The sequence below is a fragment of the Dysidea avara genome, chromosome 15 (genome assembly GCF_963678975.1).
Source record: "Dysidea avara chromosome 15, odDysAvar1.4, whole genome shotgun sequence".
NCBI classification, from domain to species: Eukaryota; Metazoa; Porifera; class Demospongiae; order Dictyoceratida; family Dysideidae; genus Dysidea; species Dysidea avara.
This window is the reverse complement of record NC_089286.1, coordinates 3023157-3045836: the sequence shown is the minus strand read 5'-3', so window position 1 is coordinate 3045836 and position 22680 is coordinate 3023157. Positions and strand designations below refer to the sequence as shown.

The 22680-nt window shown below is 38.4% G+C and overlaps 2 protein-coding genes and 2 long non-coding RNA genes across 6 annotated transcripts; 2 read left to right on the top strand and 2 right to left on the bottom strand.

Moving 5' to 3' along the window:
- Positions 1-294: 294 nt before the first annotated feature.
- On the bottom strand, positions 295-3836 carry LOC136245486 (uncharacterized). Its single transcript, XR_010695878.1, has 3 exons — positions 3712-3836; positions 937-1139; positions 295-553 (listed from the first exon to the last, which is right to left on the bottom strand). It is a non-coding gene; the product is annotated as an uncharacterized lncRNA (long non-coding RNA).
- Positions 3669-13630, top strand: LOC136245481 (FRAS1-related extracellular matrix protein 2-like). 3 transcript variants are annotated; one of them, XM_066037026.1, is made up of 19 exons: positions 3669-3804; positions 6968-7058; positions 7115-7330; positions 7377-7517; positions 7575-7778; positions 7825-7959; positions 8010-8219; positions 8266-8415; positions 8466-8672; positions 8751-8885; positions 9011-9205; positions 9259-9399; positions 9453-9653; positions 9705-9839; positions 10406-10636; positions 10686-10792; positions 10840-11008; positions 11057-11201; positions 13400-13630. In XM_066037026.1, the coding sequence occupies exons 3-15, from the start codon at positions 7228-7230 to the stop codon at positions 10543-10545; spliced, it is 2097 nt and encodes a 698-aa protein (XP_065893098.1). In that variant the 5' UTR covers positions 3669-3804; positions 6968-7058; positions 7115-7227; the 3' UTR covers positions 10546-10636; positions 10686-10792; positions 10840-11008; positions 11057-11201; positions 13400-13630. The 3 variants fall into 3 exon arrangements, with proteins under 3 accessions (XP_065893098.1, XP_065893099.1, XP_065893097.1); XM_066037027.1 differs by lacking the exon at positions 3669-3804 and having other exon boundaries at positions 6435-7081; positions 7163-7330; XM_066037025.1 differs by lacking the exon at positions 3669-3804 and having other exon boundaries at positions 6542-7058.
- Positions 3927-6861, bottom strand: LOC136245488 (uncharacterized). The gene is made up of 3 exons (XR_010695881.1): positions 6692-6861; positions 5139-5332; positions 3927-5089 (listed from the first exon to the last, which is right to left on the bottom strand). It is a non-coding gene; the product is annotated as an uncharacterized lncRNA (long non-coding RNA).
- LOC136245210 (ADAMTS-like protein 4) lies at positions 10606-13509 on the top strand. The gene is made up of 5 exons (XM_066036707.1): positions 10606-10636; positions 10686-10792; positions 10840-10967; positions 11038-11201; positions 13400-13509. Exons 1-5 carry the CDS (start codon positions 10606-10608, stop codon positions 13507-13509), a joined length of 540 nt encoding a protein of 179 aa, XP_065892779.1.
- Positions 13631-22680: the final 9050 nt, after the last annotated feature.

The following is a 22680-nucleotide window of genomic DNA, read 5'->3' as shown; positions in this document are numbered from 1 at the left end:
TGGCCTGATATATTTGAGTACATCTCCTAGAATAAAGAAGCTATGGGTGTGAAATTTCACAGCAAGAAGGCTTAATAGTTGCTTTATCAGAATATGCAAAAGTTAATTAAAAAAAATATTGGTGAAATTTTCAATTGAGCATTCCCACAAATTTTGCATTTGCCCAAATGTATGGTTTTTCAAAATATGGTCACATATATCAACCCCTTGAAGAAAAATTTTATTGTACTGGACAGCCAGTAATTGAAAATTGGATGGCAAAACTTTTCACCCTCAAATAAATCCCACTATATATACAGTAGTACAATAATCTGATAATTCACAAAGTACAACACAAAATAAATACATTAACAATTATCAATACAAATATTGTGGTGTGCATTGTTTTGAGTAAGTTACTAAGCGTAGACATCTTCACGATCAGCAGTGGCCGCCTCATTTTCCTCAGCGTAACTGAAGTTGGTGAAATGAGTTACCCGATGAGCCTCATGATAAAACTCCTTTGGATTAGCTAGTTGTAACTCATAGTTCATTGTAGGAGAGTGTTTGATACCTGTAAAATGTGATGTACGTGATGACAATATTATTAAGGTGGTACTGAACAGTTAATAGAAACATATGAGTCACCAGGTATTTCAGTAATTTACAAACAGAACACATTACATTAGTTTGTGGCCAAACAATATTAATTTTGGGACTGGCCAGTGGCAGTTACTATGGCTACCAATCAGGTGAGGGGTCAGGTTATCAGAGGATATCAACATATTCAAATTTCAGTCCCGAAAGATGGTTGGTTAGATTATCATCATCCCTCTCACCATGGTAACCAGTAATAAAAACACAACATAAATGTCTTTAACAAATTACAATAATAATTAGGACATTAGTCAGTATCCTACCCCAACATTATTATAACAAGCACACTACTCCACTTACCCATGAAGTTATAGTTCCAGGATCCCTGAGAGGGGACCATGAAAAACCCAAGGAACCTGTCTGACAGGAGCATCTGGACACGTTCATAGTGTGACGGCAGGTAACCATGGGGATTATTACCGGTGTCCTTGTTATTACGACCCCAGTCAAATCCTGATGGGGTGAGCTTGTATGCAGTAAGTGAACATGATCCTGGAGTGAAACTATTAGAATACAATGCAGTAAAGTGATAGAATACAACACACCATATCATACAGTATAATAGTACTATATATATAGTAGGGATTTCCCCTAACAAAATAGGACCACAAAATACTGTCATCTTTATGAAAGAGTTGTAGTATTTCTAATGATTCATACTAATTAGTTTTTGTAAACAGAATCATAAATTAATTACTGAACTGATTAAGTACAGCCAAACAAAGGTTGTAAAGCTGTACTTAATCAGGTTGTATGGATGTGTACTGAACAGCATGTTTGTGGTCATGTGTGAACAAATGTGGAAACCATAGATCATAGCCAAGCCTCTCGAGGACTACCAGAACAAGCTCTATCAGACAGCCAATAAAAACATTATTCACTGATAAATGGCCATCCATTGCTATACGGAGAATAGGGTTGGGAAATATTTCAATAAATCACCAATATCACATAAGCAAGTGCTCGCAATACCATTATCACATGCATTTTGCCTTCGCAATATTTATCGCATTTTGCAATAATTATTGCATTTATCATCTAATTTTTGTCTCTTCTAGACCTCATATTTTATACAGTTTGTGCTAACTATGTCAATTGGTTAACTTGTTAGCAAAGAAGTTGTGTTTGTAAACTAATTCTCAGTGAAAACAAGAAGTCATATGGACTTTTCAAACTAGGTGGTTGTGTTTCAATTTTCACATGCAATATTCCTATATATATAGGAGTAATTATGTGTAGAAGCACTATAAAATAGCGTACCCCTACGTACAATGCTAGTCCTATTTTGAAGAGCTGCTTTGTTTGACCTCCAGCCTTGTTTATACTGCTACATTTGACATTAGATAAACTAATATTATTCCGTCAAGGTGATTTTCATAGCATAAGATGTTTCTAGCAGGGCCAGAGGAGAGTTGGTCAGGCCATTGTATATGTTGGAATTGTATTATATACATGGTGCTGCCAATGAGAGAGGAGTTGCTGCACAGTGGGTGAGGCACACAGCAAAGTGCGAAGCACAAGCATTCTAGGGGCAGGAAATTTTTGAATAATTAGACACTCAGATATGCAACTTTAGTGATATTCCACTGCTAGGTAGCTAAATATGCTCAAGCCTATCTGTTGTTCCTCAGACTATTTATACTATGTATAGTAGGTAGATAATTGTAGACCTGACATACAGGGGACACAGCATGACACTTGTTATATGGCTCAGCGTACAGTTAGTTATAGCAATTAGAAGTTCAAGGTGGTCTAGAGGTGCAACCCCCAGGAGCTGCAGAATTTTGCAATTTAAAAGCTTGAAAATACCTTAAAATTGATGCTAAATTAACTAGCTAGCAACTTACAACTTTTCCTCCAAATTTCACAGGGAACCCATGCAGCATGACCCCCTTATAGAATAACCTATAATTAATTTATTATTTACGACTAGACAGCTAGCTGTATACAGTGAATTCACAGTTACAACAAAAAGGATACAAAGCTACAAAAATGCAGTATACTACTATTAGACTGGTTTGTATGCAATGAAGTGAATGGATCATCATCACATAAATATAATGGTGGAAAGTCATGAGACCAATCACTATTCGAAAATGGCACGATGTGGGGTGAGACTGAGTTTGCTCAGTATCTCGACAGGACGAGTGGGTAGTTGAAGAGGAGAGTGACTTCTACTCAAAATCTCATCCAGATGACCACCATGTAATGTACGGGTGTACAGCTTCCTGCCGTGGGATGAGGCACCTAGTTTGTCACTGCCAGCCCTTCGCCCAGTAAAAGAAGCCAGAGTGACAAGCCATAAAATGCTAATGATTATTGTATGAACATTGAATTGTTATTTAAGGGTGCTGGTTTAGAATCAAAAGAAGGCACCTGCCGTACACATGATAATTTCCAACTGTCAGCACACGTGATACGTAGACCCCACAAGCATTTCTGAACAAAATGATGCGATGATGTACTGTAAGGTAATTGGAAGTACTGTACGTGTAGTTTTGTGCTTTAGTTAGACTGAGAAACTATAGGTAACTACTCGTGCCATGCATTTTCAATAACATCTGTAAAATGTACATGTAGATATGGAGAAATTTGCTACACCCGGTCGGTTCAGGCCATTTTGACTCACCAAAATTTCCATGAATTGGACTTCTTTTGGCATCATTGTACTCGCAGAGAGTTGCTCTACACGTATCAAATTTGGAAAGTTACTATACAGACTAGAGGTAGGCGGTACACGATAATCAATATGGTTTTTTCAATTGAAATGTATTGGACATACCTGTTCCAGCTGGCATTTTGCCATGAACAATATAGCAAATGTCCACAAACTACTTGATATGAATGCATGCACTACACTCACATGTGCAGCACGCCTACCCAGTTGACTCAGCCACCTGTGCAATACTCAGGTACCTACAAGTCAGTGCTGGCATATCTTCCTGGGGGGCAGGACTAGTACTAACAGGAGCCTGTATCATATTTCACAGGTGAAGGTATGGGCACAAAAATTATTCGTATACAGTTACACAAACACTAACAAATTCGTGCCATGTATCTTAGCATTCAACCCACCGGTCAGGTTCTGAGTGAAGACGCTCCTCTGGTTCACGTCCTCGATCACGAACCCTAACACGAAGAGACCCGTACTGATGATTTTAGATACTGGTAAAAAAAAAAAAAAAAAACTAATAATAACTGAAACCATAGATAAGGTAAATGCGGGTATTTCCGGACAGCGCACAATTCCGGACACTTCGTGTATAGCACCCAAGGATGAATCAACTAGAACACAATTTTCGATTTTTATAATCCCTATAAGAATAGCTATTCACAGCAGAAATTTCAAGGCAATCCGTTGTTTCGTTCCTCGGCTAGCTTGATAAAGGTACCAAAGTGTCCGGAATTGTACGCTGTCCGGAAATACCCGCATTTACCTTACTAGACTTATAATAGGGATTGGCAACGGAGGCGTAAACGGAAATAATCCGCGTTTCGCTTTCCCGTAATACTGTTAGGAATTTTCAAGTCACTACCAGCTAACCGCTATCATAGTGCCGCTATGCTACTGAGAATGTTTCATGTGTTTCCACGAAGATTTAGTCTTTAAAGGTACGTAGCTCCGTTAGGGATTCTTGCTAGCATACGTGATGGAATTTCAGTACGGAAGTGAAACCTGCCTTTATTCTTTATTATTAATTGCTAGGCAGACAGCACAGCTGGTGTGCCTAGGATGTAAAATCAACAATAGTGAAGTGCATGTTACAATCAATAAGTGTACGTATGCTACAATTACTAGTTGTGAACAAAAAGTTACAGTATGTATGTGTTACATAAAAACACTAGACGCAAGGCACCTTCACTGCACTGCCTTACGTCTTTATGCAGTGCAGTGAAGGTGCTTTCGTATTTATCTCTCGCATTGCGACAGTGAGAAGACTAGACTAAGAGATGAGAGTTAAGCAGCTGAGATTAATAACTTTCTCTTGCCATCTTTCTAGTGGCGGAACAATTTTCCCTCACCCAAATTGTATCTGGACAAAACTGTATGCCGAGAAGTTGTAGCTAATCTGCTAAAGCATGAATTTAACTATAGGACATCCTCACATCTCTCTGGCTTACCTGTACAGAACCACAAATTATTCACACTTCAAGCACTGACTGTTCTATTAGAGTTATGGACTGCTTTATTAGAGTGTATCTGAACCTTTGAAGTCAGCATTGATGATTACACTCCATCAGTTTAGACCACTCAAGTTCAAATGAAATACTGTAGCGGACTGGGTGTGCCCGGTTCCTGAACTCTAGTAGGAGTAAGACCTATTATGTACACCAGACCATAAACTGAATTTGAAGTCAGTGAAGCATCACCTTGATCTCAACAATGAGGGACATCCCATATCCATGAGGCAGTACTGTCACACAGGATCAAACATAGCACAGTTCATACACCCTATACAACTTTGATTCGTGTGCCATACAACTCAAGTTACAAATAACACCTTGCCAGGCTATTATTTACATGTCATATGAAACTACATGATGTAAACATTGCTAATCCGACTAGGAGGTTGATTCTTGCTCTACTCTTGCATGGGCCTGTTGCAGCTTGTCTTGTGTTATACTTCTGACTCCATCTAGTCTGCCAGCAGGTCTGTTGGTTCTGCAACTGCTCACTCAGATGCTAACAGCTTACCTAGCATTACAATAAATCAAAAATCAAATTAAGACTACTACATAAACACACCACAAATAATTCATTATACCAGAGTAATTTCTCCTGCCAGATATTTTATGTGGGAAGCAGGAAAGACTCCTGGTTTCTGTTGCACAATTTTTCCCAAAATACAATAAATTATGTCATCATATTTTTTTTGCACTAAAAGTGATAAATTTACATATACATAGTGAACCAGATTCAACTGTATTGGGGAAGTCAAGAACCTAAGCCCACAGTACTTTCAAAGTTCAGCAAAAAAAGGCTGTAATCCACATTCAACCATAAGAATGTGAACTATACAATGTGTAGAGTTAGCCCTGTCAATACTCCAGCTGTGATCATGGAATATGGAGAACAGTGACCATGTAATTTACTTGCAGTCCCCAAACAAAATGTCTGGCACGTAAGACTAATACCAAAGGAGATTAGATACCTTTGTGCAATATGCAATTTCATCAGATTGTTTACTGAGGTAGTTGGTAAAAGTCATATTAAGTCAAGTCGTATTATATGCATAATTATATTCATGAAGAGGGTAATTTATTTGAAACAAGTTCGAAAAATATTTCACCCATTGTTTTCTCATTACCACACCTTTCTGTTGGTAATGCAGCACACACACAAAAGGTAAACACAAAAACACACTTTTGTACTACAAAGTCACACGCACGCACGCACGCACGCACGCACGCACGCACACACTAAAGTAAAGCTTTTGGTAATAGTACAGCAGCCAAGCACACACACATTATAGCAAAGCTTTCAGCAATAGCATCAACGTAATTCCAAAAACCCAGTTTGAGACCATTGCTAAAGAGCACACACTAGATCATTATCTGTAATATTCTTCCCTCTGGTTCTTAGGTGGTCTTCCAACCTTGAATTTCTTGTAATTTCTCTCCTTTCATCAAAGTTCTGATGCCAAGACTATACATGTGAAATTTTCTGTTGCTCATTTTAAACTCTACCTACACGAAAGTAACAGGAAGGATTCATAAACTAGATATAGAGTGACATTCTCCAAAGTTAACATTTGTACTGAACCTTGGAAACTCTTCAGAAGGTAGTTCACGAAGCTCAGTAAAACTACACAAACTTGTACAAATATCGCTCTGAAATTCCCTGTAAATAAGCATTCTCCCTCAAACAACGCCCCTATTATTAGAAAATTTGATCCATTAACACTTCCAGGGTCAAAATAAAAGGGTGGGAAATGTTAACACCGTTTAGGAACGTTGTGTCACTTCAAGAAAACTACACAACGGTAAATAGCGTTGAACTCCACAGTAAACAACAAAATGACAGCGCGCTAAAACACACAAATAAGAAACTTACCCATCCAATGTACTTCATATAGCCATAGATTCAGCTTTAACGCACGAAGAATACGTGCACTACACGCCTGCTCGAGTGCCTGTCACTCAAAGGCTCCACCATCTTTTACTTCACCAGCGAAACGCGCATTAATTTACGAAAATAATAATTTTATAGTGCGTTGCCAATCCCTATTATAAGTCTAGTATCTATGCTGAAACGCACGTGATAAAAATATTATTTTCGCGATATGCTTCTCGTTGCATAACGATACTCTTCTAATTTTCGTCAGGACAGGTGCTAATAATTTCCGGATATTGTCCGGTGACCGACCGTTATTTTGCGCACTGAACAGTTCAACTTCGCCTAACAGACATATCTACTAGTGGTAACCTAATAATCTCCTACAATGTAAGTGTATATATGAGTGTTTTCGTTTCACAGGGAGCTCAGATTACAGGCAGTCATCAATATTTCCTGTCACTATACTAGCTGGAGAAACTGAACGACAATTCAGTGTTTTGCTAGTTGATGATGATATAGCTGAACCTAATGAGATGTTCACATTGATAATCATCCTAATAGTGTCTGGTGGATTTTGTGGTTCTGTTATTGATACTGTAAGGGACACTACAGATGTGACTATTATTGACAATGATGGTTAGTAAAGCAAGGTGTATGTCAATCTTATAATAGCAATGTGTAGTTGTAAGAGTGGAGTTCACCCAGTCACAGTATATAAGTACTGAGATCTCAGAAGACTTGGAAGCTATCATTAGAGTGACTGGTGGTGTTTCCAACGTTCCGTTTTCTGTCGCCATTACACTCTCCTCAAGAACAGCCACAGGTGAGATGAACACACCATGCTACAGTCACACATTTGTTTTCCTTTAACACTTCATAGCTGGGCTGGACTTTGACTCTTCTCAATTGTCCACTACATTCTCACCTGGTGACCGACGTCAAATTGTGAATATTCCACTAATTTGTGATACAATAGTTGAAGACAGTGAAACGTTCCTCATGTCACTGTCCCTCAATGTAGCTAATCCACGTATACAAATTGGAACACAAGGCACTACCACTGGTATCATTGAAGACTCCACAGGTTAGTAGCTTCTGTCTATTACATCATTTCTAGAAGTGTTTTACAGTAACAATCAGTTTTGAGAGATCTAGCTACAATGTAAATGAAGGTGATGGATTTGTGCAGTTAGTGTTACTACTTAGTCAGCCAGCCATTGCGGATTTTAATGTGATAGTCTCTACTAGTGATGGCACAGCTATGGGTACACAATGATTGTCATCTTGTTCCTATTAACTGCTGTACTTCTTGTAGCTCCTGAAGACTACTCTTCCTTCAATACATTAATTCCTATCTCACGATCTTTCCGTGGTCAACAAGTGAACATTTTTATTAATGAGGATCAACTGCTTGAAGATACCGAACAATTTACAGCATTCCTACAGTTATCAACAGGCAGATCATCATGTGGTGTAGCATTAGGGAACATCACTACTGTTACTGTTAACATAATAGACAACGATGGTGAGTGAAGAAATGTAAGAAATGTTGTTAGTTACAATGTTTTCAGTTGTGAGAGTAGAATTCACCAGACCGGAATATATTGCAACTGAGGCATCTGGGGAGTTACCAGTTACAGTGGTTTTGTCAGGTGGAAGACTAAGTGCTCCATTTAACATATCAGCCATTCCAACTGAATCATTCCCTACATCAGCCATAGGTCAGTATCAATGATTGTAGTTAATAATAGTTATATCATTATGTGTACAGGAGGTGGTGTGGACTTTGACTCTGATCCTATCACTGTAACATTTGGTCCATCAGTTAGGAGGGTAGATGTGCAGGTACCACTAACACGTGATGCAGTTGTTGAGAATGAGGAAAGATTTCAACTGCGTTTGATGATACCATCCACCAACTCATTTATTAGACTGGGATCCACCAATACTGCTATTGGACGCATTGAAGATTCCACTGGTATGTCATTAAACTATTTTCTGTAATACAATTTAGTTCTGTGTGATGGATTCCTCTCATCTATTGTTTGATGTGTAGTGTCTGTACAATTTGTGGATGATGAGTACACAGTCCGTGAAGATATGAGATCAGTACAAGTTGAGCTGGAGTTGAATAGGCCAGCAGGTGCTCCTGCTACAGCCACTGTTGTGACAGTCAACGGAAGTGCTACTAGTAAGTGTCCAAATAAAATGTGTGTGTGTTTGTGTGTGTGTGTGTGTAATCTTTGCTTGTGACATTGTCTCTGTGTAATCTTGCATACAGTAATAATAGAAATTGTTTATCATACACTTCTGTAGGTGGTAGTGATTTCACTGCTGGTCCATATCAAGTGATGTTTACTGCAACACAGTCAAGGCAAACATTTACAATTGGAATAACAGACGATTCTCTAGCAGAAATGACTGAAATGTTTCGACTAATGTTAACACCTTCAGGAATGATAACTGTTGGTAGAGTTGACACTGCCACTATAACTATAATGGACAATGAAAGTCAGTCAACCATTTGTCCTATTGTAACTATTTTTAGTATTGTGTCATTGTAGATGTGGCTGTACAGTTTAGTAGGGACACATTTGCTACTACTGAAGTTTCACAAGCTATGGACATCACATTAGAACTATTGGATGGTGTGTTAGATACAGCTGTCACTGTAACTGTGGTTACCACTGAACAGACAGCAACTGGTACACAATTCTTTTATACTGAGTTACTATCATGTCACTTCTCCACATGTTAGCTGGTGTTGACTATGATCCTAATGATGTGACCTTCCCAGCTGGTCAGAGTACAGCTACTGTACAATTACCAGTTATTCTGGATAATGAAGCTGAACTTGATGAACAACTCAACCTCATGTTGGTGAAACCTTCTGAGGCAGAAATGCTACTAACACCAGGTAGAGTTACTGATGCTGTTGGCATAATCAAAGACTCATCAGGTGAACACAACTAACACTTAACCAGCTTGTCATTATTACATTCTGTTATAGTTGCAGTACAATTTGGGTTCCGTAGCTACATAATAAATGAAGACAGAACTCCAGTGGAACCATTCTTGGTACTCAGTAGACCAGTAAATGTATCAATTGATGTAGTAGTTGATGCTGAAGATTTAAGTGCTATTGGTATGAGCTGTGTGGTGTGTATGTATAATGTGTGTATTAGTCAAATTATGTTACTAACTCTTGTAGTCTAATGGGAGTTCCTCGTTTTCATTTACGTACACATACTGTCCCAGAATGATTCACCGATGCTAGTCTTCTAGATCTAAGTAGCACATTGGTTTACCAGAGATTACTGAGTGATTTTATCTTTATATGTTGCTATTATAATGTTATTTTGGTGTGCATGAGTATGTGTACGTTTGTGCATGTAAGCAGTTTGTGTATGTGTGTGCGTGCGTGCGTGCGTGCATGCATGCATGTGTGCGTGCGTGTGTGTGTGAGAGAGAGTGTGTGTATGAGAGAGAGAGTGTGTGTGTGTGTGTGTGTGTGTGTGTGTGTGTGTGTGTGTGTGTGTGTGTGTGTGTGTGTGTGTGTGCGTGTGTGGATGCACACAGAGACAGTGAGAGATGCACACAGACAGACAGAGAGATGTGGAGACAGAGACATCATGCCTGTGTTTGTATTAGTGAAGCTCATCATGACATAGCTACATTTCATTACGACGTATTGTATTTGTAATTATGTAGATGGAATTGATTTTGAGTTCCCATCATCAGTCATTAATGACACAAAGTTTAATGTTGTTATTCCTGCTGGAATGAGAAGAGTCAGTCTACCAATCACAATAATAGATGACTCTCAATTTGAGCCAGCTGAGACCTTCTGATTGACAGTGGAGGTCCCTTCATCCAGTGCTACACTAGGAGTAACTGTTGGTAAGATAGCAATGACCAACGTGACCATCAATAATGATGAGAGTAAGTGTACTGTAGTGTTGTATGATGATGTTATATTATACTACTACAGGTCCCTGTAGGAACATTACTGTTTGTAGTGGAAGAATTGTAGTACCAATGAGATCAACTGACAACTGTACTGTCTGTGCCATTTGGCAGCCTGGACCATTTGGAAATGTCAGTACAATAATTGTAACATGTGATCCATGTAATTTCTTATTTAGTGCACTCCCAATTGTCACCTTGGTAACCAAGAACGTGTGGTACAATGTATTGATGAGGACACAGGAAATGTATTGTCTGATGTACACTGTGATCTCACCAATTGTCCTGCCACCTCTCAGAGGACCATGTATGATAAGGACTAGGTGGAGACGAGGAAGATGGAGCATGGTAAATTGTGTTGTATCCGTATACGGTAGTGATCATGCAATCTCACAGTGTTCTCGTACATGTGAGGGTGGTAGCCAGAGGAGGAAGGTGGAGTGCTATAGTCCAATGGAGGATAAGGTACTACCTGATCAAGAGTGTAATCTGGCTACACGACCTAGATCATACCGGACCTGTAACAATGATATTCCTGGTGGTGAGATACGTACTATCCATGCAAAACAGTTTAGCTGTTTAAAAAGGGGTGCTGCCATCAAAAGCCTTGCTAAACAAAGTTATGAAATCAAATAGGGATGGGTGGTATTAGGAAAAATACCTTGAATACCTTTTAAACTCTTAAAAACAAGGGTAAACTATGAGTTACAAGTATACCCTTATTGTGCTAGCTAGTAGTATAGAAGTTACCCTTTAAAGGAACAAATGAAATGAAAAGTTGTATCACTAATTAAGGTGTGAAGTATCCTGGAAAGTAAAAAAACCATTGTAATTATGTACTTCAATCATTAGAGACCACAAAGGAGTAGGGGGGCCCACGAAATAACATCACCCAAAAAACCAGCCTCAATTTTCCCAGACAACGATGAGGCAGTATTGGTTAGATAAAACTAAGCCCAAACAAGCTTTCAGATCAACCCAAACACCTTCAACATGTTGCTACAGAAATTTTATTAAACACAATTTTCTACTGACTGACTGAGTAAGTAACTGACAGACTGATGCCTTCAGACAAGCATAACTCGATACCAGCTAAGGCTATGGACTTGATTTTTTCACTGTTTGACATTGCTTTGGCCCGAGAGGTGCCTTTTGGCATACTGCAATATGTACAATGATTTCTTCATGGACTTACCAGTATCCTCCTTTGTGTCCCATTCATCTTTGCTGACAGCAAAAAGTGTTGACTTGGTGGTAGAATGTGGTGGATTCCCTTCATAACAGAAATTGTCCATATTTTTCATAGTGGCTACTTTGATTGCAGAGGTGCTTTTTAAATAAATAGTTCTTGATTCATCCTGCTATGTAACCAGTTGAACATAGCCGACAATGAAGTGTAATGGATACTTCACTTTTCAGATGATAATTGATATAACTGGGGCGCGTGGCACCATTTCTTTCTTTCAGTATGCGTGGATTGCAGAGGTACTTTTTGAACATTCTTGATTCGAAATGCTGTGTAATGGGTTGAAAATAACTGATATTCTTGGCTGCTACCTTTGATTTCACTTTCTTCACTCAAACTATGGAAGGCTGCACGTGACCCTTTTACAAAACTTAGTTGTTGTATGTGGGTTTATTTCTTTTTGTACTCTTTATAGCCCCAAGGCCAGTTATAGTCTGGCTTTGGGGTTTTCACCCAGATTACTTATCTATATAGTGATAAAAATTATGTGAGGTGAACAGCCATGATTGCCTTTACAGATTTGGGTGTTCAGTATGGAGGTCCCTGGTTAGGAACTCTAATAAGTTTTTTCAATAAGTTTTATTTTACCCCACAGTGACTGTTCTATTAGAGTATCTCGAACCCCCATTTACAGTTGTTTGTCTTTTGTTTTGTAACTCTGTAGTTAGCTTTTACTTCTAACCATCAAAAGGAAACTCTAGCCTATGTACACACCAAATTTCAAGTTATTACTACTAGCGGTATACCCTGGAGCCATGACAGAAGTTTGATGTTTTTACAGGGATTCATAGCGTCATGGACACTTATCAGATTCCTTGCAAACCTGAATTTGCCTTTATGCTGTTTATCTATGCCAAATTTCAAATTAATCAAACTATGCATTAATTGTTTTATAACAACTTTTGCAAGTGTACAAAAAGAATAATCTTGGCCCCAGTAGATTCCTTAAAAAGGAAACATAAATGAAAAAAAAATCAATACCATTGAGTACCCATTTCTCACGAATGGCTAGAGTGAATTTGGTCACTTTGCTGCGTGGCCTACCCTACATGGCAGACAGCTATAATGAAAAAATGGAGATTTTTTGGAGAAGAGACCATGCAGCTATGCAAAACAGGGCTAATTTTGGGTATCAGAAATGTATACACCCACTCAGTGATAGCTAGTAAATAGATGAATACTTGGTGCAAATTTTGTTTGCACAGCTGTAGGCACTGGGAAGTTATTACACAATGATTACTTAAAATCGCCATATCTCCTAACGAAGCTTTGTGCATCGAAGCCTTGTTTTGTCAACTTCAGTCACATATACACATGGTGTATGCTTGGCTGCATGACATTTATGTGTCTTGATATTGTTGTTGTTATTTATGATGCTCTATACCATTCAGTATTCACACTTCACTTCTGTTACTCCTCCTTGTGTAGTGTTTGATATCAATACTAAACCACACAATGTGTAGTAGTCAATTATGTGATATTCTCTTTTACAGGATGTATTGACCTCTATCCCGACTTCTGCCCCAGGATCATGGGTACACCATTGTGTATGGACCCATCATATTATCAAGTGTGCTGTATGAGCTGTGGGACTGATAAGTAGCTGCTGCTGCTAGTTCACTGACATGGGACTTGATAATTATTATGGGACATTATTATTAGTATGTGTAGTATATAACAGTGACAATGTACACAATAGTTTACATCATTATATCTTGTGTTCATATTATAGTATTAGTAGTATATACAACATGGTCTACTATCTCAGTTGTGGATATATCATGAGACTATACTGACTCTCCTACTCAGTCTTAGTTATAGCTCTTACTATGAGTGATTGTAGTGAAACTTGAGATAAATACTACTCTTGTTGCAGGGGAAATTTCACTCGTGAAATTTACCTGTTATTTTTCAATGCAACTACACCTGTGTCAAATATGCTAGCATAATAAAAAGCATAATAGGCTGGAGGGCTATTCCAGCATAGTGCTAGCATATTAGGTAGATCTTGTGTTCATGTCAGGGCCGCCCACGGGGGGGGGGGGGGGGGGGGCAACTGGGGAATTTTGCCCCGAGCCCCAGGAGGCCCCATGAAGGGCCTCTTGAATACCTGTTTAAAAGATCGATATACTCTAATAGAGCAGTCAGATCTAAATACTCTAATAGAGCAGTCACAGTATTCTTCAGAGGAGCAGTGCAGTAAGCTTATAGATAAGGAGATATGGTTGGTGAGAGGTAGCTATTGTCATTGTTAGCAGGTCATGGCTTTTTTTTTTTTTTTTTGGTCTTCAACTTACAGCTTGGGTAAAGTTGTGATTCAAAATGGAAACTTCCTTGCCTCTGGGGCCCCACTTTAACTCTTTGCCCTGGGCCCCTTAATTTCTCTGGGCAGCCCTGGTTCATATTATAGTATTAGTAGTATATACAACATGGTCTACCATCTCAGTTGTGGATCCATCATCAGACTACTGACTCTCCTACTCAATTATAGCTGTGGCTATACCATTAAGGTCACATAACATTAGTTTCTCTTCCATCCTGTGTTGCCATTTTCCTTGCCACATCAATGATTTTTGTACTATTGGTGGCTGAATGCTGCTATTAAACAACTTATAAAGTTATTAACTAGCTAGAGCAGACTAAAAAGGTTTATTCTGGATCATGCGAACTATGAATATTTAGTATATAAAATTTAATCCATCCATTGAGTATCGGAGGATGAGTAGCTAAAGTTTATGTACATTGTACAATCAATTTGACATTTAGAACACTTAACTTTTATATCCCAGTTGGTTGACAGTCTCTTAATTAGTCACATTCTTATAATTGTAACAAAATTACTTACTTGTGTAGTTTAGTTATTTATACTTAGTTGTAATATAGTTAATTATTGCATGTAATTGTAATGTAATATAAGTTGTACATTTTCTCTCTGGCTGTACATGAACACAAATTGCCCACAGACATTTAAAAACAGGCTCTCCTGCATTAAAAATATATTGAATCTTTACATTCACAGACAATGAAACGATGGAAAACAAGAAGGGAAGACCTACTCTCTTCTAGAAATTAACAAGAAGTGATCAAAATTATATTTCAGGAGTAAGCTGCTAAAATTGAAATACTTTAATAGGAAACTAAACTACTCCAATAGAACATTCATCGCTAGGTATGGAGACCAGTGTGCACTGCTTGAAGTATCTTAGTTTACTACAGTGGTATATCCCCAGTATATGGAACAGTTAATTGTTTGTTATTTTAGTAGTTTTTCAGTAAACCCGCATTCACTGATGTTTTACTGAGAGTTTAAAACTTAGTAAAATAATTATGTTCCATATAGCTACTTAAGTTTACTGACACTTTACTATCAGTATAACTACAGTAAGGCATCTTAACAAATTAGTCAACTAAGAACCTTCAAGCAGTGGTGTTCACTGAAATTGAACCTCTTCTTATATCTCACCATTGTGCCAACATTCTACTATACCAACTGCTTAAAGCTTTTATGCACTGTGAATACATTCTTGAAAGGCTGTTATGAGAATAACTTCTTTTAAACAAATGCAGGGGCAGATCAAGGGGTTTCTAAAATTTCCAGAAACTGGTAAAGTCTATATTCAGGCAAATAAAATAGATCTTGTATTGATTTGTAAAAGTATCAAAGGTTTAGTATTAGAGCAGTCAACTATATACCCTAATAAAACAGTCATATTTTCTATTAGAAGTTATTTGGTTTGCTTATAATCTTATACCAACACTGTTGTATGCACATAGCTCCACCTCTTCATCCTTTAGCCTGCTTCTGCATGATACCGTGCAGAAGCAAGCATAAGCAGCCTATATCAATCACATAATAATGTTTAACAATGTCAGCTTAAAGATTTTAGTGAAAACTGTTAACACATTCAATCTCAGTACATAGTTAATTAAAATTTCTTGAGAGAGCATTACCCCTAGCTCTATGCATAAAAAATCAACCTCTATAGTTTCTCCTCATCTGGTGATCAATACAGAGTATACAGCTTACCCAAAGTCTATATACGTCAAAATGGAAGATTTTCCCACATGAGACTCTAATACTCTAGACATGGTAGACCGAGATTGGTTGAAAGCTGTGATGTAGTTGATGGAATCAGAGATCATGAAGTAGTACTTGTCACTTTGCCGATCTGCCACCCCCTACAAGGAGAACTATCTATCTTTGGTCCCGGGCAATCTCATTAGACAAACTGCTCAAGAACTTTGCCAACAATTTTTAACCACTTTTTCAACTTCAACATCAGTTGATATTCTCTGGAATGACTTTATGGATATCTGTAACACTTGTATGGACCATGTCCCAACCAAACTTACTGCAACTAAACACAGCCAATCATGGATAAATAACTATTTTAAATGTCTCAGTCGTAGGAAGCAACGAGCCTACAGTCATGCTTATGTAACGAATATTAATTATGACTGGGCTAAGTACAAAGATATCAAAAGGCAATGCCAGTATGTATGAATGTAGTAATGTTTTAACCCAGTATGTATCGAATCTCATTGACCCAACAGTAATTCTGTCACCAAAATTTAATGATTATGGTCATAATATTATATTGAAAGCAAGAGAATAGGCCACACAGGAGTTAGTTCCTTGAAATACCAGGGATAGTATACTGAACCTCAAGAAAACGCATACTTTCTTGCAGACTACATGTTTTATCTGTCTTTACTCATGAAGACATATCTCACATTCCAGACCTAAACAATGATGCCCTGCCCAGTATATCACAGTTAGTGGTGCATACAAATGGTGTAGCTTAGCTATCATCTAACGTTAAAACAAATAAAGCTACTGGGCTTGACAACCGGAAGCTGCTTACGAAATTGTGCCAACTCTCACAATCATCTTAAAGCATCCATAGACCAAGGCATTTTATCTGGTATCTGGAAAACAGCAGCAATTGTTCCAATCTTTAAAGAAGGATCTAAGTAATTACAGGCTTGTAGCTTGTATCGTTAACTTGTATTTGTTGTAATATCTTGGAACATATCATATATTCAAGCATTCCCACACATTTACAGTATCATGAAGTTCTCTGTGACAGTCAAAATGGATTTCAACAAAAACGAAGTTGTGAATCCCAACTGATTACTACCATTAATGATTTAGCCAAATGTCTCAATGAAAAAGGTTAATGTGATGTTCTTCTGTTAGATTTCTGTAAGGCAATCAACAAAGTGTCACATGCATATGCATGCCTCTTCAAGAAACTTTATCACTATGGTATACGTGCATGGACCACTCAGTACTACTATGGCTCAAATTCTTCCTAACTGACAGGTCACAATATGTGACATTAGATAGTCACAAGTCATCCCACCCCAAGGCATGGTCTTAGCTCCATTGCTCTTCTTGCAATATATTAATGAACTTCCTTCTCTGTCATGTTCAAAAGTAAAGCTATTTTACTGATAATGTACTGCTTTATTCTGTCATCAAGTCTGAAGCTAATTGTCAAGTTCTACAAGAAGATCTAAATACACTTGTACAATGGGCACACATCTGGCAAATGGAGCTCAAGTAGCTATACAACCTCCAAGTGTGAACTTTTAAGAATAACAATAAAAAGAAATTGCTGCATAGATTCTGTATCTAGCTAGCTATCAGGCAAGTCTCTCACACAAAATATCTTGGCCCGGAGTAACAGCAACAAGGCCAGACAAGTCAACAACTATTTGTACCACATTTACAGGGTCGGATCCAGACTTTTTAAAAGGGGGGGTTCCACTCTGGAATTGCAACTTCAGCCTAGCTTTAAGTCGAAGACCAGAAAAAAAAAGCCGATCGTCACCTGCTGTGCCCCTTACCATAGATACCCTCGCCAACTATATTTCCTTATTTATAGCTAACTCCACACGTTACACTGCTCCTCTTAACAATACTGTGACTGCTCTATTAGAGTATCTCGATCTTGACTGCTCTAGCTATCAGAGTATCTCGAGTAGGAGAGCTGGAGAGGCTCTTTCAAAAGGGGGATTCCATGGAACCCTTTGAACCCCCCCCCCCCTGATTTACCGGCTTCAATGTCCTGTCCATATTAAATGCAGTTTATGATTCATTGCATTATTGAGTATTCCCCCACATCTGGGGCTACCACCATAGATAGTTAGTAACCAGGGTGTAACTGACCTCGTAGTCTAGCGTCGCCCGCCCCCCTCGCAAAAAAAAAGTTTTCTGTTGAACATTCTTTTACATTCCCCAAGGGTGGCTTTCCATCAATTCGCCATAATGAAATTCGGGATTTGACGGCTAGTTTACTTACAGAGGTCTGTCATGAGGTTGAAGTGGAGCCCCATTTACAACCAGTCACTGGTGGAGTGGTGAGCAGTTTATTTTAGCTTCTTCAAACACCGAAGATGGAGCTCGTCTTGACTTTTCAGCAAACGGTTTTTGGTGTGGTCGCTGTGAGAAAACCTATATTGACGTAAAAGTTTTCAATCCTCACGCTCCAAGTAATCGAACCACCATGCCAAGAGCATTTACAGAAAACATGAATTGAGTAAGAAACGTTTGTATGAAGCCCGTATCCATGAAGTTGAACACAGCTCCTTTACTCCTTTAATTTTCTCAGCCACAGGAGGAATGGCTAATGAAGCAACAGTTTTTTACAAGCGTCTTGCCTCTCTGCTATCTGACAAGTGGGACACAAATTATGCAGCTGTAATGGGATGGGTGCGGTGCTGCCTGTCCTCACTTCTGAGGTCTGCAATCAGATGTTTAAGAGGATCTAGGTCATCGATTGATTTATTGATTTTTAAATTAGCCTCAAGTCAGTCGGCAATGCCGTTCTTCCCTGACTGAGGAGGAAACACAAAAATAGCATACATATACAGAAATCGTCGTCTTTCACTGGCCGCGGTACTCGTAATTCTACCCTTAAATGCTGTTGTACCGTGGCACTTTTAACGGTACCACTAAAGGCGAGCGTAATTACCATTGTTACAGTCGTTTGTAGCTTTTTTCGTAATATAGATGGGCACTAACTGGAAATGCCGTTCAAGAGACCTAGATCACCCAATAGTACGCCAGAGAAATCATCAGATAAGTCGGCTAAAGTAGATGTATGTGTTAAATGTAATGAAACGGTGGTTGAAGATTGTATTTCCTGTGATTGGTGCTCTGAATGGGAGCATAGATCCTGTGCCTCAATTCAAGAAAGGGACTTTGAGCTATGTAATTATGAAAATGTTGCATTTTTTGCTATCGTTGCTTGCCAGATGTCTCAAAAGCCCTCTCACTTTACAACACCTATTCCAAACTTGATGCTGAGTTCGAAAAGAGATTTCAGTCTATGGAAGATAAGTTTCACAAAGGAATCGGTCACCATCTTACTAAATGCTTTGAAGCAGCTAATTTAGCAGCCTTGGAGGACACTTGTAAAAAGCTACAAACATCAGTTAAAGACTTATCAACAAAAATTAATGACCTGTCCACCTCTAGCAGTAACCTTCAAATGGAAATTGAAAGTACCTCAGTGTCTTTAAACCCAACCCAATCTAGTTCTGCAGCTGCGCCCCCAGCCGGCTCTGCTTTAAGTATAATTGATGAACTTGCTGACCGTGACAGAAGAAAAAAGAACATGATTGTTTATAACCTACCTGAACCTGCTCCAAACAAAAGTGATAGTGATTCATTTACTGCTATGTGTTCTTCTGTTTTCAATGGTCCATATGCTATCACAAAATCAGTGCGATTGGGGAAAAAGCTGCCTAACAAACACAGGCCTCTGTTATTGTGTTTAGAACACGAAGAAGACAAACTTACGTTGCTTTCTCGCTCTTACCTTCTACGCCATAATGATTCCTACAAGAACGTGTTCATAGCCCCGGACAGAACCAGGTTTGAGAGAGAAAAACATAAGAAACTGCTTTCTGAACTTAAACACAGACGCTCACAAGGTGAGGTTGACCTAATAATCCGTAATGGAGCTATAATCACCAAACCTGCTAGAGGTAACACAGCTACTCACAACTCTGTACCTACTACAAACCAACATTCCTGACCACTTTCAAAATGGCCTGAGTAACTGTTCCATGTCTCATACATCTGATTTAAACTATAGCAGCCATTTTGATTCTTCTCCTGGCCCCTGCACTTTTGATAACTCTGATTCCCCTGAAATTAGTTTTAAACTACCACGGCTTGCCATTGCTAATTTTTGTAGTGTTAGAAACAAACGGAATTGTTTCTAGATAATCAAGGTATTCACTTATTAATAGGAACTGAATCACACTTAAACGATACAATTTTTGATTCAGAAGTTTTCCCCAGAAACTATTCTGTATTCAGGAAGGATAGAAATATTCATGGAGGAGGAGTATTTATCCTAGTTGAAAAATCCATACCATCATCAATTCTAGAGATAGACTCAACTTGTGAAGTTATCTGGGTCCTTTTACATCTCCAACATTCTCATGACATCATCCTGGGAGCTTTCTATGCTCCTCCAAATTCTCCATCATCTGTATGGGATGAGCTTTCTGAAAGCTTAACACAAGTAAGGCAAAAATTTCCAACCACAATGATCGTATTGGGAGGTGACTTTAATTGCCCTGGGGTGGATTGGTCGTCTGGTTCACTTATGGACTCTTACGTAACATCAACTTTCCGAGAATCCTTGATAACACTAGCTCATGATTTTATGTTGGAGCAAACTGTTAATTTGCCAACCAGACCAGTATCAGGCTTCAGTGACCATGAGACAGTTATTGTAGAACTGGCCAATCTTCAGGTTGGCCACAATAATGTTCAGAAGAAAATATATCTTTATAATAGAGCAAACTGGGATATAATTAGGGAAAAGGTCTCTACAGTTTCAGACATGTATTTAACTTTGAATGAAAATAGCTCTAGAACTGTGGAACAAAATTGGAACTTTATTCATGAAAGCATTCTACAAATCGTTAAAGACCATATTCCAACTAAGCAAATATCTACATCAAGTCACTTACCATGGATGACCTCTCAACTCAAAAGGCTGATTAAAAGAAAACAACGTTTGTATAAGCGAGCTAAAAGATTTAAACGCCCTTCTGATTGGAAAGCATACATATAAAGACATGCAATCCCAAGTACAATCTGCTTTAAAGCAACAGCGCCTTAAATATCTTACTAGTAGTCTAAACTCAGATTGTGACAATAACAGAAGAAAAACATTTTGGAGGTTTACAAAGTCTCAAAAGCAAGATACAACTGGCATTAGCACATTACAGACACCTACTGATCAAGTAACTACACCCAAAGAAATTGCAGAAACTTTAAATAACCAGTTTAAATCGGTCTTTACAGTAGAGGACTTGGAAAGCATCCCTGAAATGCCAGCATCCTCATATCCATCTATAAACAACATTGATATATCACCAAATGGGGTTTTCAAAATACTATCTGAGTTGGATCCCTATAAATCCCCTGGCCCTTATGCTATCTCTGGACATTTAGTAAAACAAACTGCTGCTGAAATTACTCCGATGCTGACCCATCTCTTTCAACAATCTTTGTCCGCTGGTGTGGTCCCTAGACAATGGAAACTAGCACATGTCACTCCCATTTTCAAATCTGGCAAAAGATCTGTCCCACAAAACTACCGACCAGTATCTCTGACATCAATCATTTGCAAAGCAATGGAACATATACTCACAAGTCAAATTATGAAACACTTGGAAGCTCATGATATCTTAGTCCCCTGTCAATTCGGCTTTAGATCAAGGCATTCCTGTGAATCGCAGTTGCTTACTGTTACTGATGACTTTGCAAAAGCATTGAATAATAAACTCCAAGTAGATGTTGGTATACTAGACCTGTCCAAAGCATTTGATAAAGTTCCACATAAAAGACTGCTAAGCAAAATTGAATTCTATGGTATTAGGGGCAAGATTTTACAATGGCTAGAGTCTTTCTTGAGCAATCGCTACCAACAAGTTGTCGTAGATGGTTCCTTTTCTAATTATTGTAAAGTCACATTGGGAGTACCACAAGGCTCAGTTTTGGGTCCTACCTTGTTCTTACTGTACATAAATGATATAACTGAGGGTATTAGTAGCCAAATGAAACTCTTTGCAGATGATTGCTTAATATACAAAGTTATTCACAGTTCAACAGACCATCAAACACTCCAACAAGACTTGACAATACTGTCAAAGTGGGCTGATAAATGGCAAATGGCTTTTAACATCAGCAAATGTAAGATAATGCAAATTTCTAATCACCATAACAACAAAAGTTTATTTTCGTATGTAATGAATGACACCTCACTGGCAGTTACAGAACAACATTTGTATCTTGGAGTAAAGTTACATCACAGACTTTCATGGAAGCCACATATAGATTACATCTGCAATAAGGCAAACAGAGCTGTTGGTTTTTTGCGACGAAATCTTCAGCATTGTCCTAGCCATCTACGTGAGCTAGCATATAAACAATTTGTCTTGCCTATTTTAGAGTATTGTTCCCCAATATGGGATCCATATCACCAAACCAACATACATCAAGTAGAGATGGTCCAACATAGAGCTGCTCGTTTTGTCACAGGTCAACCATGGAGACGAAATAATAGAGACAGCATCACTAACATCCTTGAAAACTTGCAATGGCCTACACTACAAGAACGTCGCAAATCAGCTAGACTAGTTTTACTATATAAAGTACTACATGATTTATTAATTATACCGAACTGTTATCTCCCATTTAAATCTACTGTATTATGGACCCGACACTCACACAACTTTAATC